General features: G+C 42.4%; 1 protein-coding gene across 4 annotated transcripts in view; it reads right to left on the bottom strand.

The window, feature by feature from the left end:
* The window catches only part of rsrc1 (arginine/serine-rich coiled-coil 1), a 148097-nt gene extending 128562 nt beyond the window's left edge, over positions 1–19535 (bottom strand). The window contains exons 1-3 of one of the 4 annotated variants that reach the window (XM_080460396.1): positions 19430–19535; positions 18778–18964; positions 11383–11505 (exon numbers count right to left, since the gene is read on the bottom strand). In XM_080460396.1, the coding sequence (XP_080316522.1) occupies positions 11383–11505; positions 18778–18953 (299 nt within the window). In that variant the 5' untranslated portion in view covers positions 18954–18964; positions 19430–19535. Of the gene's footprint in view, positions 1–11382; positions 11506–18777; positions 18965–19417 lie in introns of all 4 variants that reach the window. The other 3 variants (XM_080460397.1, XM_080460398.1, XM_080460399.1) reach the window with 3 other exon arrangements.
* Between the last annotated feature and the right edge of the window lie 684 nt (positions 19536–20219).

Below are 20219 nucleotides of genomic sequence, written 5' to 3'. Positions count from 1 at the left end.
GCCTCGGAGTGTCAATATCCTACCGAGTTTACGGAGAAACCTGGCAAACCTCCACTGCAACAAAAATGTTGACTGCATTTAAAATAATTACATTTTCCTGCTTTGATTCGCAGCCAAAATCACAACATCAAGTTCTCTGTTCAGCCACTCACACAGGCGTTCAGCTTTGTTCAACCAATCACACGACAGTTGGCCACGTATCCCTTGGCCGATCCATCTATCTCCACTTCCTCCTCATGTCCTCGACTCTGCCAAAACCCCGAATGGATAGATGGAGCAAAAAGGAAGACAAATTTCAAATAGAAAACCTCATGCGCACGCTGAGAAAGTGTTTCATTACTTTCAAAAAGATCGTGGAGGTTTCAGTGGAGGCGCGCATGATCCTCGTTTCATTTCTCTGCCATTCTCTCTCATTTTTCTCTTCTTTTTCCACAAATAAATAACTAAATGTGTGAGTGAAACCACATGCGCGTGTGTTTGTGTGTGCGTGGTTGCAGTGCTTGTCCAAAGTGAACTGACAAGTGCAGGCAGTGGTTCCATTAGCTGGCAATTTGCTCTCAAGTTGTCCTGGGAGGGGAGGGGGGGGGGAGACGAAGGACGACAGAGGGGCTTTTTTGGCAGGACAACGCACATGGCTCTGCTTAGGACGAGTTAAGTGAGATGCTCACACGTATAATCCCAGGCCATCATTCAAACACTCCTCTAACACACTCTTAAGTGTCCTACATGTGGATATGATGGTCGAAATGGAGATCGATGCTTCAGAAAAAAACCAACAGCAGCCTATTGTTACCAGGGATACTGATTCACAGTGTTCACAAGCCATTGATAAATGTGTGCAAGAAATTTGCCACCAACCATTAGCCTGAATAGGACTGTGCCAGCATATTGTAAAGAAAAAGAGCTATACGTGTCTGCACAGACATCCTCTGAGTCTCACTGTCCATATGCTTTGAGCCAGAGTATAACTAGAGTACAAGGTAAACACGGCTGACTGAGGTTTGTCCATGCATGCTCTCTTAGCTCAGGTCTCTACGGACTGGCTCAAAACCTGGCCGCCAAATCACACACGGCACATAAACATACCTCCCTCTCTCCCTCCCTCCCTGCCTGCCTGCGAGTGTCATATGTTTAAGAGTGAAAAGAAGAACTGTGGACAGACGGTGGCGTTTATCTGTGCATAAATTAGGAGCAGGAGCTGTTAATTAAGAGGTGGTGGTGGTGGGGGGGGTGGGAGTGTAAGCTGTAAGCACAGATAAAATAAAACTTTGCTAATCGACTACTTGGCAAGGTGACCTCATGGTGCGCCGGCCGTCACTCTCCGACCCGCTGTCCTGCTGGGCGAGTGACATGGGGGGGGGGGTCGCAATGTGCAGGACCGTCTACGAGCAGCAGGCAACTGGTAGAGCCCCCCTACCTTCCTCTTTATTCTCCCTTTCTCTCTCTCTTTCTCCCGAGCTCTCTCGCTCCCCTCTTTCTCCGCCCAGAGCGTTATTAGACCCAGGGCTCTGCTGCGGCTCAAAACAGCTCAATGACAACACACAGGGCCTGCCAATTAGAAATAATTAGACAGTCATTTCAGTGGCAAGTCTTTTTAAGTGCATATATAACGATGCAATGATGCTTATTAGCCGGCCTGAGCCGGCGAGGACCAGGGCCTCAAACGCTTTGGTGCTGGAGAAAATAATTATGCCAGTGATCACAAAGCGGGCTGCACATCTCTGTACTTCACCTCCACGTGTTTCAAAAATCCACTTCATTAGCTCCCGTAATTAATCCTCCATTAATTGCAGGAAAAGCCCAGTTTACCTCCCTTCGTTTCTAATTATCATCTTATAAATAGTTATGGTTCTAATTAATGTGTTCATTAGGCAGGATATTTCTCTCAAAGCCTCGCTGGGAGCCAAAGGTCCGGCTCGGCTCTCTCTGAAGCCTAACCAGCCAGAAGGTGAGGCCATCCTGCCTGCATTTGCTTTTATTTTACTACATTCAACCTCCTAATTGGCATTTAAAACCCAATTTGGAAGAACTTCAAGAAGCTTAAATAGGAGAGAGACGGAACGAAGGCAGGAAAGGAGAGCGAGAAAGAGAGAGGGAGATACATTTGGTGTTCATTTTCCTATGCCAGAGCTAAAAGCGTTTCTGTCTCCGTCTTTCCCTGGGTCTGGCCAGACGGATGAGGCTTTTCACTGTCATAAAGTGAACACAATGAGGGCTGATTGCATGTTATTAGTCTTTGGCATTATGGAGGTTTTTATTTGCAAAACAGAGAATCTGTGCCTCCACCAAAGAAATAACAGTGGGAATAACATACTTCTGCTGGGTTTCAGGCATCAAACAAGCAAATTCGGTCTTTGGTACACAGATATAAAGTAACGAGCTCTGTGTCTGTGATACTGAAATTAAACCCAAACACTTGCATTCATTCAGAAAGCTCTCAAGAGAAGAATACTACTCAAGCCTCTTAATTACTGGAGACAAAATCGAAATAGAATTTCTCCTCTTTTTGGTAGTAATTGTAAATCTATAGAAACTTATGCATGGGACATTTTGATCACAGTATAAAATATTCAAGTTTATTAAATGTTGGTTTTTCCTCTCATGATATGTCCATGTTGTAATTGGTGCAAGATAAATAAAACAAAAATTCAATTAATGTCCAGTTATTTCAATAAATCTGAATCATGCACCTCCATATAAGTTGCAACTTAAAGCATCCAAAATTTTGCATTGATTTAAAAAAGAAAAATGTCCACGATTAAATATTATTACTAACTTCTTCTCTGTATCATGTTTTTATGATTCATTTTGCACCTTAAAACAAATGTTCAGTTTATCGTGGCCATCAGCCAAAACAGGTTAAAAAGAACAAATAGTTTTCATTTCAGAAAACATATTGGATGCTAATTGCACTAGAGTTTAAAGACCTTTATTACAGAAAACAGGTTTTTACTTTTCCCACCTCCACACTCTGTGAACAAGAAAAATTAAAAAAAAGAAAGGAAAAAAAAAAAAAAAAAAATACACAAGAAAAGAAAATATGTTACCTATTATCAGATTATCAGATTATCTGCATCTTCCCAGTGATTTGGAACAAATTTAGCAAAAATGTAGCGTTTGAGAGTCACCCAAAAAAAGACAAAAAACACAATTATCCCAAATTCTTTACCACAGAAACAAGAACAAAAAAAATGTTAATCTTCCATTTTTGGATTTAAATAGACATTCAAACACAAATGGGACATTTTCGGACACATCGCAAAAGCAAACAGAGTTTCCTCTCTTATACCCGACATGTAAAAACACAAAGAGCACCTTTGCAATCAAGGCGACAACGTAACAGGCTTTATGTGTCATTACTGCTGATTTGTTTTACAGACGGATGAAATGAGTAAAGCGACAAGTCTTTGAAGTTAAACTTGTCTTTGTTTGGGACCATCCAGCTAACTCCCCTGGCTGTGTATGTGAGAGGAAGGTTGATGCCTGTTGTGAGGTGAATTCCGTGTGCGTGTGTGTGTGTGTGTGTGTGTGTGTGTGTGTGTGTGTGTGTGTGTGTGTGTGTGTGTGTGTGTGTGTGTGTGTGTGTGTGTGTGTGTGTGTGTGTGTGTGTGTGTGTGTGTGTGTGTGTGTGTGTGTGTGTGTGTGTTGCCCAGTGCAGACTCTACAGCTAGGTTTCTACCCAGGGGAGTGGGCTTGTGTGTTGTGAGCCTGCAGGATGGTGGGGCGGGTGGGGGGGCTCAGTAGAGGTGAGGTGAGGGGGTGAGGATGGGGGGGGGTCCTCTGGCGGTAAAGGGGAACACTGCTCGCGGCGAGTCGGGGATGAAAGAGGCTGTCTGTGTCAGTCACTTATTCCTCCCTTTGGTAAATAAAGGTTTCTGACAACAAAGCCGAGCAGCGCTTGACTGGCCTTTACAGCAGATAAATAAAAAAGACAACACAGAAGGAGAGTAAGACAGAGAGCGTGCGCGAGCGAGAGAGAAAGAGAGAGAGAGAGAGAGAGAGAGAGAGAGAGAGAGAGAGGAGAGAGAGAGAGAGAGAGAGAGAGAGAGAGAGAGAGAGAGAGAACACAACACAAAACAACAACAAACATGGTCTGATCTCACGACTGGAAGCGTGTTGATTTTTATGGAGTAGAGACGACGTAGCCCAACTAAACCAGGTCATCTTTCAGTTTAAATCAACACTTTGCAAGTCCGGTAATAGGGGCGGAAAGAAGAAAGGCCCGAGTGTCATCCTGTGGCAAGGAGGGGGAGAAAGGATGTTGAGAGTCGCCGGGATAACAGACAGACTGATGAAATAGGGCCAGGAGCTCGCTCCTAAATTCCAGCGTGGCACATTTCAGGCTCACCAAAGTTCACTACAGAACAGTGTGAACACCGAGATGCAGCAGCCAAAAGAAGAAAAACGACTGCTTGTATTTTATTATGTATCCATCAGCACCATGGTTCAGGCCTCCCGTTTCTCCTATAGCTGCAATCATTTAGTTTTTAGTTTTTTTCTAAAACAGATTTGGCTTGTCATGTCCTCAGAACACACTCATGGCCGTTTCCCTTATGGAGCCTGCGACACCCAAAACCACCTGCTCTATCATGCATGCACGCACACACACACACACACACGCACACACACTCTAAACTGTGTGAATAAAGATATGCTGGACTCAAACGCACAGAACAATTCCCACCCTGCCGCCCAACAGGGGGATTGCTGATCCAGGTGCAATGAAAGGCGGGAGGCCACACAGCTCAGCCACAATAAAGCCGCTGATTTTCCTCATTCCGCCTCTGTCTTTCTGTCTTCGGCAGCCCCTGCCGTCCTTTCCCCTCCCCGTCGACGACCTTTCCACTCCTCCCTCCTTCCGCTCCTCACCTCGGCCCTCCCCCGTTCCCGAGCAGCCTAGATGACCTTGCGCACACTCCATGTCGAGGCAAGGCGGAAAAAGCTATCTAGCAGATGTACGACACCTCATCTCATACAGGGGAAAATTGCTGTGTGAAATAAATACCAGGCCATCGCTCAACTCCTGCGCACACACACACACACACACACACACACACACACACACACACACACACACACACACACACACACACACACACACACACACACACACACACACACACACACACACACACACACACACACACACACACACACACACACACACACACACACACACACACACACACACACACACACACACACACCAGAACTCATGTTATAGAACTACAACATCTAGATTGCAGAGAGCAGGACATAAGTGGTTGTAGGTAGACTATATGTAAACTATTGTGTTACAAGATCCTGCAACAGGTTAAATGTAACTACCCGAGGTGCAATAACTTCTGCTGGTCATTGATTTTGTTTTTGTTTTTCATCAGCCACTTTGGAGGTGGGCACAACAACTTCATTACTATAAGGATATTTGCATATTTATGTCAGTTTTTACTAAAAGTCATACTTTGTGTATGAGCTATAAAATCCTGTGACATGTCCTCAGTCAGACCTTCATCTTCCTCTCACTACGATCTCATGAAGAAGCGGGACGCTTCCACAGCCACGATGTTTGAGAGGCTTCTATGACAAGACATGACAAGACAAGATGCAAAAGAAGACTAATTTCTTTCATGTGGAAAACTTAAAACACATCACTCCCTGAACTCACATTGTAATTTTCTTTATCAATACATTCATTCATCCATCTTTAATACCAATTTATGCAACCCCGATTGACGAGGAGTTTGAGCCAATCCCAGCTGACATAGGCGAATGAATGAATGAATGAATGAATGAATGAATGAATGAATGAATGAATGAATGAATGAATGAATGAATGAATGAATGAATGAATGAATGAATGAATGAATGAATGAATGAATGAATGAATGAATGAATGGATTTTTTATATCTGCATACAAAAGGCAACATGCACCCTGAACAGTTTGCCTGTTTGGATTTTGGAAAAATACTAAAAGCTGAAAACATCCAAGTGTCTCAATCCAACACGTATCTTTGTTTAAACCAAGTCTGGAAAACAGTGGGTGAACAGCTTGTCTAACTGATTTGCTTCATCGTCCACACAATCATCAGTAACATATGCAAATAAAAGATTTTAACCGGAGAAAAAAAAAATAGTTCTAAGTTTAATTTTAACTTGGACCTGACACTTGCAGCCCTTGGTGGTTTGTCTGGGCCAAAACCTGGTCCCACCCACAGTCCTCCTCCTGCTTTAACTCTAAACTCACGTCGACCTCTTGATTGTCTGAGGATATTCTAACTCTTGGCAGGTGGCGTGTTCAACTATCTGTCTCCTCCAGGGTGTAGACGGTTAATTGGAGGTCTCACTCTTGTTAGTATCATGACAGCATCCCAGTGATGAAGACACTCCGGTGTTAGCAGGCTGAACCCTGACGCTAGCACTTTGCCCTGCTAACTCAACACACCGCTGAAATATTAATGAGGAAAATGTAAGCATTTGTGCGTGCCCTGCAGTACGTGATCCACCCATGTGAGCGCATGCACACATGCGTGAATAACTAACAGCTCAGGAAAAGCGCCCGCCGATTGGCGTCACCTTCCAAATGGGCTCCAGCGCTCGCTGAAGGAGTGACAGGATGACTGACTGAACCACACACACAGTTAACCCCTGCTGCGGCCGCCCACCAAAGCCGAGCGCTTCATCGCTGAGCTGAGCTCACCTAAAGACATGCCTGTGATCCGACTGTGATGAGAGGCCGTGTCGTCTTTGTTGGACTGAGTACACATCAGATCACTGTACGCTGCCGCTGCCATGCTTCGCTCTGGTCTTCCCCCAGCGGGCCGTGTGTCTATGACACACACACACACACACACACACACACACACACACACACACACACACACACCCTTCTCTCAATGAACATGCATTCACACAAATCTGCACTTACGTGAATACTCTGGATCAGCCTCACACATGTTCACCCCACACACACACACACACACACACACACACACACACACACACACACACACACACACACACACACACACACACACACACACACACACACACACACACACACACACACACACACACACACACACACACACACACACACACACACACACACACACACACACACACACACACACACACACACACACACACACACACACACTCTGATGTGCCTGCTCACATCAAAGAGAATAAACATTAATGGCAAATAGGTAATCTGCTCCTCTTGTCTGTTTTACATTTCAGGGCAAGATTGACTGCCTCTGGGGGACCTGGCCCTTCTCTGATTGAGGGCAGGAAAAAAAGCAGAAAGAGAAAAAGTGAGGAGAGACTCACAGGAAGCACCGGTAGATGGTAAACACATGATAGAGCATTATTCTTATTTCATGTATCTCTTTATTTTTTATTTATACATGGGAGATTGAAAAGAAGGTAATAATATTCCTCACTTCAACCTACTATGGTCCTAATCTTCTCCCATGCAATATTCTGATGCAGGCGTTATTATTCTCATTTCTTCTGAATAATATCCCTCTCAAGTCTATCTGTTCTCTCGACTGGCGCTCGCTTTTGTCTTTCTCCTTCATTTTCCCCATTTAGGATCTCCTCCGTTCGCTCTCGCTCGCCTATTCTCCCCCACACTTTCACAATCTCCTCTTAACTTCTCACCCCCCTCTCTCTTTTCTTCCCTTCCCTTTCGTACGCTGCTATCTTCTTGTTCCTCTCAAATTCTGAAGATGGTGCCAGGTTAGGTTGGTGTGGCTGGGGCGGAGGCATGCAGGGGGGGGGGGGGGGGGGGGGGGGGGGGGGGGGGGGTGGAGGTGGTGGTGAAGCAGCACCTCATATCCTATCTGTGTATCAATCATGAGGTCCTGTCCACTCAATCCTCCTCTGATCCATCAGCCAGGCTCTCAGCCAGCTCAGGCAGCCTCATCCACACAAACACACGCAGACACACCACTGACTAATGACAGTCCAGGCACCTGTGCAGTACACACACCAGCTTACTCCGCCACTGCAGGTGTAGCATATGCAGCCTTCCACCAAAGAGAGGGACGTCGAAGGATTGGGGCTGTACCTTATTTAAGTCAAACTGCAGACAGTGTAGTCAGAGCATCAATCTGTGACTCAATTGTGAATAATAATAATTGTTTTGAGTAATAAATAATGTACGAATAAAATACAGCCAATTTGGCCCTGTTAAAAATAAATATTTCCCAGCCAAGGTAATGCCTGCAGTTTTCCCTCTACCGTCACATAAACACCTTCAGTATCTAAGACTAAAAAAATATGAGCGATTTTATACATAGAAGAGAGACTGGAGCCAGAAAATATCAACCTTTTTTTCTCTTAAAAACAACCAAAACAATCATTTCAGCGCTCATCTGCACAAATGAACCCCCATATTATTTCTTCCAACTTCAATCATATCCTTCTGAACCTATATCAGCTACTTCCTGTCCGATCCGTGGCGCCATTGCCCTGAAGCTGTGGAATGACTTGCCTCTGTTTGTTTTTAAAGCACACCTTAAAACCCTCTTTGGCCTTCAACAGCATGTCAGCTGACTTTTTATTCCACACGTTTTTACCTGTATTTTTAATGCCTTTTTTATTACCATGTTATTAATCCATTTTTAATATAACAGTAATATTTTATTTGTACAGTCTGTATCTTTTATCTATTTCATACAAACAGGTAAATTGTGCACTAATACATCTTATTTATTGTATTTGTACAACACTTTGGTCCATTGTAGTGTTTTTAAATTGCTTTATAAAGTTACTTGCTTGCTGCTAATCAAAACGGTAAAAGCCATTGGGACATGTGTTGCTTTTGCAAGAATTATATCATTTTACTTTACATTACCCATAACAACAGAAAATAATGTTATTTGTTGCAAATAGCATCATGTTGTAGGACAGAAGCATTCAATATTGTCTGAAATCTGCTGGAGTAATAGGAGAAATGTTTCATATTGAGTTGAATTTTCACCAAATGGAAAGTAAGGTTGCTTATTAAAATTGTGCGAAAAAAGTTTTAAAAAATATAAAAGTTGAAAATAACTTTAACCACACTGTTGGGATCAAATTTCCAAGTCTTTATATAAAGAGTGAAGTTTACCGCAATTATCTGCGAAATGTGACAAGACTGAAATGAAACGAGTCAAACAGTGACGATTTCTTCAGAAGAAATATGAAACACAACTTTCAGTGTGAAACTGGGAAAGAACGCAAAGACGAAGTGACAAATTTCTCCATTTATATCCACCGTGCAGGTTTCTGTCTGCATGACTGCTGCGGTATGCTATTGTCTCATTGACTAGACTTCATATTAGAAATTCCCCTGGACTGTTTGGACGCTACAACATGAGCAGGCTCGCCAACAGCACGGCTTCTGCTGATAACAAACCGTCGCTGCCGTCAGTTAATGGCGTAAATGTATCATCAGTGCCATCACTTTGCACATTCCCACCTCCAGCACCGCCCCTGCCTCCTAAACACCCCACGCGCTCCCGCTAACACCGGCCCAACCCACCTGCTCCTCGCTTACCGCTAAGCCGATTACACAACGTAGCCCTCCTAATCACAGTGCAGCGTTTGTAAACACCGATGTCATCGACTGTAGTTCTAAATCTTCCAAATCCCCTCCACCTTTCATCTCACACCACACCAGTTTCCCACTGATGTTTTAATCACCAGTGGTGCTGTGAGTGACTGCCGCTGCACCGCCGAGAGCGCGCGGGAAGACTGTGCGGCCGCATTCACTCGAAGGGCTTTGCTGGATTTTGTGACTTGTTCGAAGGCGCCTACAAAATTTGGGTTGGCGAGCTCAAGTGTGGCTGTCTTTTCGTGGCACTGTCAAGCACATGTGTCAAAGCATCTGTGTTGCCTCATCTCTTCGTCCCGACACCTCTGTAATGAAGATATTAAGCCACTTTTTCCCTTTGTGATTGAAATGATCTCTGCTCCCACCCCCCCCCCCGCAGCAATGCACTGGTAAACAAAAGACCTCGCTCGCGCATATATTATGACAACACTTTATTCAATTGTGCGTCTGTGCGTGTTTTCTATGCGTTTTTGATGGTCTGAGCATGTGTTTGAGAGAGAGAGAGATAGAGAGAGAGAGTGAGAGAGAGGGATTTAAAAACAGCACAGTTTACTGGTTCATTAGCGCCAGATTAGTTATGCTAATGACATGGACCACCACACACAGAGACTTTCCCTTTATATCTGTGAAAGAGATACAGGACTGACTACGGCTGTGAGAGCGTGTGCGTGTGCGTGTGCGTGTGCGTGTGCGTGTGCGTGTGCGTGTGCGTGTGTGTGTGTGTGTGTGTGCATGTGTTTCCCCTTATTCTTAAATACTGCTGGAGACCTAAATCTGAGACCCATGTCACCGTGGGAAAAGTAAAACCAGAACGAAGGTCACCATGACAGAAAGCAACTTTGGTTTGGAAACCTGCACTCTAAGAAATGAATTGAAGTGACTGTAGTATCTTTTATCATCGCGCAGTGTGCATGCACATTCAAGATGACAGAATTTCAAATAGGAAAGAAAGGTATGATTAGTCGTGATTATTTAACGGAAAATGTGGAATTCACTGAATAAAATGTTTTGAATTGACTGACAGCTCTAATTATTTCATACTAGACTTTTACTTTTCACACATTCGACAAAAAGGTGGTGTTAATTAGAAGGAAGGAGAAAAGAGCACTGTTATTTAGGAGTAGTTATGTCAACAACATATTAACATATCACATGTTTACCTGATATCATGCAGCTTTTAGTGTGTACATGCTAGAATACTTTCATCCTTTGCACAAAAAAATAAAAAAATAAATAAAATCACCAAAAAACCATGAACAATCTAATGCTGTTTTAATAGCATTATTGATTGAAAGGAGAAGGACTTCCAGGAGAGATTTGGGCTAACGGATTGGACTGCGGCTGCCTGCTCTATCTACGTGTCTCTGTTTCATTAATACTCATAAAGAAAGACGGATACTTGAGCCAAACTGAAACAACACTACATTCACACGGGACGCAGTGATCCAGACAGAAGACGCAAGTTTCCATGTGTTTCCATTTGATGACATAAAACATAAATATGAAATAATGTGTTATTTATGCTGCAGTAAACTCCCCAAAAATGTTGTTTACATAAAGGCATCCCAGTTACTGATTTGTAACACAAACACACACAAAAAGAAATTTCCATTTTTTTTTTTTTTTTTTCGCCCTGTGTCATTACACTTTCTGTATTTGTGGAAAAATACTAGGATGATATGAATTATAGCTCAGACCAAAAACGTGGGAGTGCTTGTCGGTAAACGCAGAAGGTGTGCGGGACGTGCACGAATAACGTGTGACGGGGTAACGGTGCTACCTTCTGTCCCGGCTGCGTGACCTGTGCGCGCGGTGGCTCCTCCCTTTGTCTCTCTCGGCGCTTCGACTCCTCTTTCTGCGAGCTGAACTGTGAGACGAGCTGCTGCTTGAACGTCTTCGCCTCCTGCACAGACAAATCCGCATTAATAACAGAAGAGGGTACAACTCTTTGCGCAAATACGTGTGTTCCTGACAAATTGATGTTAAAAGGTTCAAATCATCACCAATTGTTATCGTTGTTCAAGTTTAAGGACAAGGATATGCATCAGCGGGATCATCAGGGGCCCCAACATAAAGAAATAACAGAGGTTAACTTTTTATTTATGCAGCTTGTTCTAGGTATAGTGGTACAATGGTAAGCACTCTCATGCTGGTTTTAAGTTCAGGTTGAGCTTGTGTTTGTGTTTGTGTACATGTAGATTTTTCTCTGGGTACTCTGGTTTCCACTCACAGTCCAAAAACATGAGTTTGAGGCTAATTCGGTCACCGGAGTTTGTTTGTTTGTCCGTATCGGTATATTCCCAAAGACATATTGGCAAACACAGACAACTTAAAGGAGTCTTTGCAAATAAACTGCAGCATTGACTGTTATTTTGGTTTGCCTGAATCGAGATGTGCAGAAACTTTTAGGAATAAAGTTGTTCCAAAGTTTGCTGAGAGGCATCCATTTGTTTCAAGTTAGGTGTACATTAGTAGGATGTCTCACAGATTTGGCATGGCTGCTGTCAAAGTCTTTACTCGTGTCTCCTTTTCCTTAAAAAGACAGAATAAGTCCACACATCAGCCGTTGTGTGCTGTGGGAGTCTTCACTGCTGAGATTCAGCAAATAGTACTTTCAGCTGGCTATCAGGGGTGAGTGGACATTTGAAAACTATACAGTCGCCACATTTCCTAGACCCGTGTGAGTAGAGGAAGGGGGAGTGTCACCTGGCCATCTATTTTAGTTTATTTATTTAATCTTTCTTCGACCACAAAGAAAAAGCCCATTGAGATCGGGATCTTTTTTAAAAAGTGACCAGGCCAGGAGCTCAGCAGCACAAGTCACATCATCATATTTACAAAACCAACAAAATTGACAATATACAAGAGTTAAAATGATAAAATACTGATTTCTATAGACAATTTGAAAAGGCAAAATGCAGAGTGTGTAAACAGACTGGAATAAAGTTCAATGGTTAGAAGTGCACTAGTTCACTGTAAAATACTTTAAAAACACAAACACTGGTTGATCGAAGTTCACTCTTTGTTGCATAAAAAAAGAACAAAAACGATTCAAAGAAACCAATTCTGACATTCTGGGTGTTATTTGGAGGCTGTTCCAAGCAGAGGGGGCAGAGAAACTAAAAGCGTACTTTCCCAGTTCAGTTCAGACACAGGGAACGTGTACATATTGCTGGAGTCGACTGAAGATTGCAGGCTTGGATGAACACAAAATTATTTTAACTTCCATAATTATTAGTAAAATAACCAGACGTTTAAAAAAACAAAAACAAAAACAAATCGGCTCTACTCGTCTCATAATACAACAATTAACTTGGCACACAATGTGATCCACCTGACTGATGCTCCTTTATAACAGTGGTTTCCATTCTGGGGTCAGCGAAGCTTTGGTGCCGTGCCAGAGGTCGCAGGCCTTGAGTCCTCTGAAGCACTGCACATGTCAAAGAAATCACAAACTAATAATAGAGTATACTAATAATAAGACACGGTCTCGCAACTTGAGAAGACTCTGCTTTAATGTGTCTATGAAAGTGAGTGTCAGCAGCCAATTGTAGAAGAAATCTGGGAGGCAGGAGGGAAATGAGGTTAGAAAACGGTTTTATCAGATGTAATGTGCACATTTAACTCATGTCAGTGACAAAATCTGCCTAAATATTTTCTATTTGTACTAAATCCACACTGGAGCGTCAAACAGCAGGATGCAATTGTGTAAAAATGGTAAGACAACAGGACTGTAAAGCCCTTTAAAGAGGCATTTTTCCACCGTGTATTGTAAAATACGAGTGATTTGGTGATGCCTACTGACTGTGATGAGACAGAACAAAAACAAACAACATCAAAGACTATGAGAGTATGAAAAACAGGGACAGAACCAGTCCAGTTCAGAAACAGTTTTACCCATCTGTCATGGGGCTGTTGAAATATTGTAACAGAGCCCTATGCAATAAACTCTTTTCTTATAAGGCAATTTCAAACAAGGTCATGATGACTTTCCACTGCTTTTCATTGAGCTTTTTCTTCTGTTTGTTTTAAGCATATCCATTTCATTGTGAAAATAATCTACCTCTATCAGTGCCGTCTATCGATCTGGCTTTATCCTTTTTGTGATAGCTGTGTTGCTTCTAATTTTGTTCTCCTCCTTTTCATTTATTTGTTTACTGCTAAATGAAAACACAGATGATCCCGAATCACCCACAACAACCAGTGTCTGTTCACAAATAATGAGCGATGAAGCAGATCTAATGTTACCGGGGAAGATTATTTCATTCATTAGTAGGTTGTTTTGTTTGAAATGAAGCTGAGCAGAGTGCATCACGGAACAGGTATAGGTAACAGGACACAGATAATAGATGTCACATGTAAGGAGGATAAGTGAAATGTGTCCCTGTGAAACAGTGAGTATTCTTCTTGGTAGTAGAGGATGAAATGCCTCATACACTGTGCTACAACAAAATTCTGTCTCACTTTGGATTTTCTTGGTGACGATTGATTTTGACTTGCTTGGTTTGTTCCACATGTGGTGCACGAACTTCATCTGGATTGCTTTTTACTTTTAGTGCTGCTTGTCTGGTGGGATTTGTGCATTTTGGACTATATTTTGTTTGTTTGCGGGCTCAAGATGGCCAAGAACATCAACCGAAAGAGTGATGATTCCAGCTCAAGAGTGTGCAATGTATGCACCTTTGCTGTACAGTCTGTTGTTAAAATGCATATCTAGCAATTACTACAACTGTTTATTGAAAGTTTCATCGTTACAAACAGGAAATAAATTTCACTGAAGTAACCAGAGAAAGTGTTGTCATTTATACCAATGAGTGCGTGCAGAAAGTACATTTTCATTTATTTTCTTTATAAACTGTTGCCTTCTTGAGTGTCAGACCTGCTTTTGGGAGATCAATCAAACCTCCCACTTTACGATTTAAAATTTCCGAGTATGAGTTCCCCACTGGGAAGTTGGACCACTCCGACCTCCCAGTTACTCACTGACGCACCGAACCCAAGAAAATAGGTGAACCTCGCTGGTTTAGACTAACTGTGGCTCACTGTCATGTATTTCTGTTGACTGATGAGCACTGCTCATGTCAAATAAGTCAAATTAGATGGTGAATAGATTTTACTTAAAGAGCAGTTTTTCACTGATTAACAGCCTCCAAGTTACATCACATTGTTCATTTACACACACACCAATTGAAGCAACTGCCACGCAAGGCGCTGAATCCATTCATTAGGGGCAATTTGTGGCGCAGTGGCTTGCTCAAGGAGAGATGGGGGAATCAAGCCTGCAACCTTTCTGATTGAGAGTTGACCTTGATTTAAAGGTGCCTACCCAAAAAAAAAGAAAAAAGAAAACACAATGGGTTCTAGAAACTATTGAGAAGAGGCATTCCCAACAGCATTTGTCTCAAAAGAGTGTTCGAACATTTTGATTGTCATTCAGCTTTCTTGTTTAGTTTTTCCTCAAATGCATTTCTACAAAACAAGCGGACCCGACTAAAGTCTTCCTATTCCCACCTCACTGCACCATAAACGCCACACTGCAAGGACACGACTCTCCACGCTCATCAACGAGTTCAGAGCATCGAAGATTTTGCTTTTTTTATTTCAAGATGATGCATTGTGATGTCCTTGACAGTCTAAGCTGGCATCAGCAGCTCTGACAGCCACTTTGCATCGCTGAACACTCTGGTCCAAGACCCGAAGCTGCCTGAGCCACGCGGGCTGCCCTACGGTTCCTCCACAGGGGCCCTTTGGTGCTCCGCTGCTCTTTAATGTGGCTGCAGCAGTGTGTCTAGTGTCTATTTTCCAAACACCGCTCACACGGCGCCCCTATTGATATCATGTAGCAGGAGGCATCCATGGGGGTGAATGTAAATGCAGAATCCCACACTCCTCCTGCACAAACTGTTTGTGTTATATTCATTATTTAAAAATCTGTTCCTTTTGTTTTACCAAAGCTAAAAATACCCAAATCTTTTCCAGCAAAACCCCCGAAAAAAACTCATACTTGGTCCTCTGGGAGCGCCGCATGAGAGAGGGGAAAAGAAGAAAAAGGCAGCAATACAAATAACAGAGACTGAACTATCAAACCAGATTTGTACCACTTAAAGGAGCGCAAAGAAGATCCATTAGTATTCTAAAGGCTGGATCCCAAGAGCGAGGGTCTTATGAAATAACTTGCCCAGCCCCGACACAACTACTTCACACATTAAGCTCAAGTAGTACACAGTAGTGAACTGACTTTTTTTTTTTTTTTTTAATAGTGGCATAAACTCACATATTTTCATAAATCCCTGCACAAGAGAAGCGAAATAAAAACCTAATAGCGCAAACACGTGCAGCTGAGAAACCAGTTAATACAGAAACGTTTCTGATAAAAGACACAGAACATCAAACCAGTTGGATGTTTCTTATTTAGTTCCACAGATATTCCCCCATGTTACTCTCCATGAGGTTGATTCAATACGAGTCATTAGATAAACACGCGGCCTTGAAGTCACCTACACATGCAAATAAACACTGTTTTACCCCATGTGGTCACTTTGTACCATGCAGCGGGAGGTGCGACAGAATGTGGACTCTCCTTCATTACGGCCCATTTAAAGAAACTGGTTTCAGCGAACACGCTTCCACCAAGGTCTTAGTTAATTGATGAAAATGTACAGCTAATAGATGAGGGGCTTTGGTCCTGGGGTTTACACTGCACAGCCAGCCCCTCCCTGTGCAGACGGGCAATGACTTCCCATCAGCAGTAATGGACCTTGACCAAGCCTCATAAATAATTACCATCAACTGGCCTTGTCTGAACAGCCACACACAGCCGGTGGCAGCTGTGGATGGATGGAGGAACGGAGAGATCAAAGGACAGATGGATGGAGAGGACAGATGAACAGACAAACTGAGGGAGGGACGGATGTTTTCATATACAAAGATTGTTGATTATTTCACAACTTCCCACTTTCATAAGAACAGCAAATGATCAAGTCTGACTCAATATATAGAATCAAATAACCTTCTAAAACTGGTTTCCACATCGCCATCCATTCCAACATCATACAGTTTTCTGGATAATTCATAGGCAAATTAAATAATGTATACTCATTATCATGGTGGGATTTTTATCTGGATCCTTTAAGCTGTGGCCCTGTGTGCCCATCACAGTGAACGGTGCAGGTATATCTCACTGCTCATTGTTATTACTCAGAAACTACTTTGCAGATGTTTATGGTCCAACATTCAATGCAAGAAGGCAGTCAGTCCAAAACATCGATTGAAAAGCGCCTAGGAAATAGGCAAATCTATTTGAATCATCACATTTGGCCCTTTGGCGGATTCCATCAGGTCAAATCCAAATCAGGTCTGAGCACAAACCCATCAAACCTCAAAGATTAAGCACATGTTTCTCTCTTTCTTTTCAATTAAGGGTGTGCATGTTGACCACAATTGCAAAGCGACATCAAAACTATTCTGTTCTTCATATTCCCTTACAATTGTATTTTCAAATGAAAAAAAAAAACAACATTTCATGGACTTTCACATTTGGAATTTTCTGCATTGAACAAGTTCACTCAGGAATGTTTTTAAATCCAAAACTGAACAATAATCTATTTTCATCTTGGATCAAGTCTTAATAATTATACAACAATCACAAAGCTTGCTGAGTATCATAATTTGTAATAATCGTCAGAGTGTGAACATAATAGTGATAATGACAATCCAGAGGGTGTGAAAATTAATCAAAAGTGTTGGTTCTGACCAAGGATGTTGTGCAGGAACGTCCTGTTCAGACTGAAGTAAAGATAATGCACTGGGTATTAGTCACAACGTGATGCTCAGCTTGATATTTCTGACATATCTAGAATATGACTCATACATGTACAGTATGTGTTATTTATCTATAAAATGATGTGTCTCTGTTGGTTTCCTTCGTTGTGACCTATTGACTTAAGGATTGATTCTGTGGCTTTTTTCATTGTGTTTGTTTGAAAAAAGAAATGTATTGTATACCTAAATACAATAAGTAAAGAAGAAATCATAGAAATAAATCAGTAGTCTAGTGGTTACCACTGTCACCTTTCTCTGAACTACTGGCAGAATGGACCTTTCTGTGTGGCGTTTGCATGTTCTCTCCTACTCTAAAAGAAGAAGAGGGTCTTGTTCAGGGACCATCAGTGAATGTTTTTTTGACTGTGGGGGAAACCGGAGTACTCAGAGAAACCCACGCGCACACAGGGAGAACATGCAAACTCCACACAGAAAGGCCCCACACTGGATTTGAACCTTCTCACTGTGAGGCTCCCTTCTTCTACAAAAACCTCAGTGAAGCGGGTACAAATGCTTGACGGAAGACAGAAAAAAGTGGAAAAACCCCCAAAAATAACCAAACCTCCATCATGCAGTTTGAGATAGGACAGTACAGTCGATACAATATGTTTTGCTGCTGGACGTGTTGATTACACAATTATTATAGATGCTTTTTTTGTTCACTTATATTTATCTGATTTTGTATACTTTGATCACATTAATATTTTCTTTTCTGTATCACACAGAGCAGTTAGAGCACTAGCAATGGAACGCTTTTTGTCGGAGCGGTGATTAATACCAGGAGTCAGCGGAACAAAACATATTTCATTTCTAATAACTGTTTTATTTTGCTCAATGAGCACCAACAAATTGTTTTAAGGTCAGTCAAACTCTCACATTCTTTAGTCAAATAAATTTTCTCCACACATCCTATTGTTCAAAATTAAACATATGGGCGTTCCACCACTGAAAGTATTTCTATTCTATTTATAAGGGATTTATTGAAAACTAAGAGATCCTTTGTAAAAATCGAATGTTCAGAAGTAGACAGAAACCTTATATGGTCAGCATTATGAGACCTTTCACATGACAATATGCTTATTTATATTATGTGGGCACTCGTGGACAAAAACATCAATCAATGCCACATAATGTGCACGATTTTCAAACTGCGACAGACAGGTGAAAGATATTCTCAAATATGACAATTTTCCATCCAAAGAAGGTCCCCAACACTTAATAAAAGCTCAGTAGACGAGATCTATATGAGTTTATTTGCTTCCGGAGGAAGAATCGCCTCACATGAAACACTGAAGCTGGATCACACGCTGCACTCTGCAGCAACCATTCCTACCAGTGGATCCCACAGACTCACCTCCGGTCTCTAGAGCGGCTGCGGCGGCGGTGGCTGGACCTCCTGCTCCGGCTGCTCCTCACCCTGCTGCCCGAGGAGGAGGACGAAGAAGAGGAGGAGGAGGACGAGCGGCGGCGCTGTTTTTTCTTCCTCCTGCCGCGGTGGTCATCCTCGCTGTCAGACGAGCGTCGACCCATGCTGCTGGACACTGGACAGTTGGGGGGACGGGGGGGGGCGCTTTGTTAGCTATCTGGCACCTGGATCTGGATTTGGTGACGATCTAAAGCACCGCTAAGACACGAGGAGCGACGTGATTCTGATTCGTTCATCTAGAAAAACAACAACACCATTCCTGCGTGTTGTTTATCAACAGTGACTTTCATCTCTCACATCCTCACAAACACAATACGCAAGCAGCGCGTGTGTTGTTTAAACCATTCGAAAAGCTGTGACAGCCACGGTGCAACACAAACACAAACACAAACATAAACACGAGTCACACACACACAAGGAGCTGTTTTGAATGGAGGCTAGCAGCTAGCAGGCTAAAGCTGCTAACTCAACACGCGACAGCTGCCGCTTCACGTTTTAACCGGAAGCGTCCGGTTGCTCGACACGAAACACACGTTGGTGGACATAACATGAAAGTGATGAAACGTGCAATAAAAGTCACCCCGTGATGAGAATCCCGCTCCTCGCCTTTAAACCGCTCAATGTTTCCTCACTGAGCGACCCACTGTTCACAAGACCTGACAATCAACCCCGGAGCGCGTCGATCCAGGACGACACAATCCACCGGAGAGAAGTCGATCGAGGGAACCTGTTTCTCATCAATGAATCTGAATTAGTTTCTAATTATTTCTCCTCTGCTGCGTCCGATTGAACTGAAATCAGTTGTAAATGTATTTGTAGTATTGCCATTTTGAGTGGATATTTGTTAAATTCTTTAAAATGGGAATAAACCAAAACGTCATCATTATTAAAAGAGTATGCCACATCCGAATTCAAGTGTTTTCACTGAGGGAGACCTGAAAGCTGAACATTTCATTAATATGCTTCCTCCACTCATTTATATCTCGAATCATTAGGTCAATGGTGCAGAAAAATAAAGTATCATGATTTTTTTTTTTTTACCTGTTTTATTAAACTCTCTGGGCTGTTGTTCAATCTTAGTCTATAGTCAATTTAAAGCCTTTCAAAGTAATATGTTTAAAATGTTTATTTATGTATAGGTCTTGGAGGGCCGTCTCATGTTTCATTTTGTTCTGGCATACTCATAAATACAGCACACACAACATATCGAAATTAATGTGAGCTGCAAGGTGTCAGTGATAATTTGCATGGGGTCATCTTCTCAGATTATAAAGTTTTACACCAACACAAAGGGCGCACGGAGCATCCAAACTATTTCCACTGGAGTATCATAATTAATGACTTAATGATATTCAAAAACATACAACGGG

Source organism: Lipophrys pholis (assembly GCF_963383615.2).
Source record: "Lipophrys pholis genome assembly, chromosome: 3".
NCBI lineage: Eukaryota > Metazoa > Chordata > Actinopteri > Blenniiformes > Blenniidae > Lipophrys > Lipophrys pholis.
Note: the sequence above shows the minus strand (reverse complement) of the source record. Positions and strands in the feature narration are given on the sequence as shown.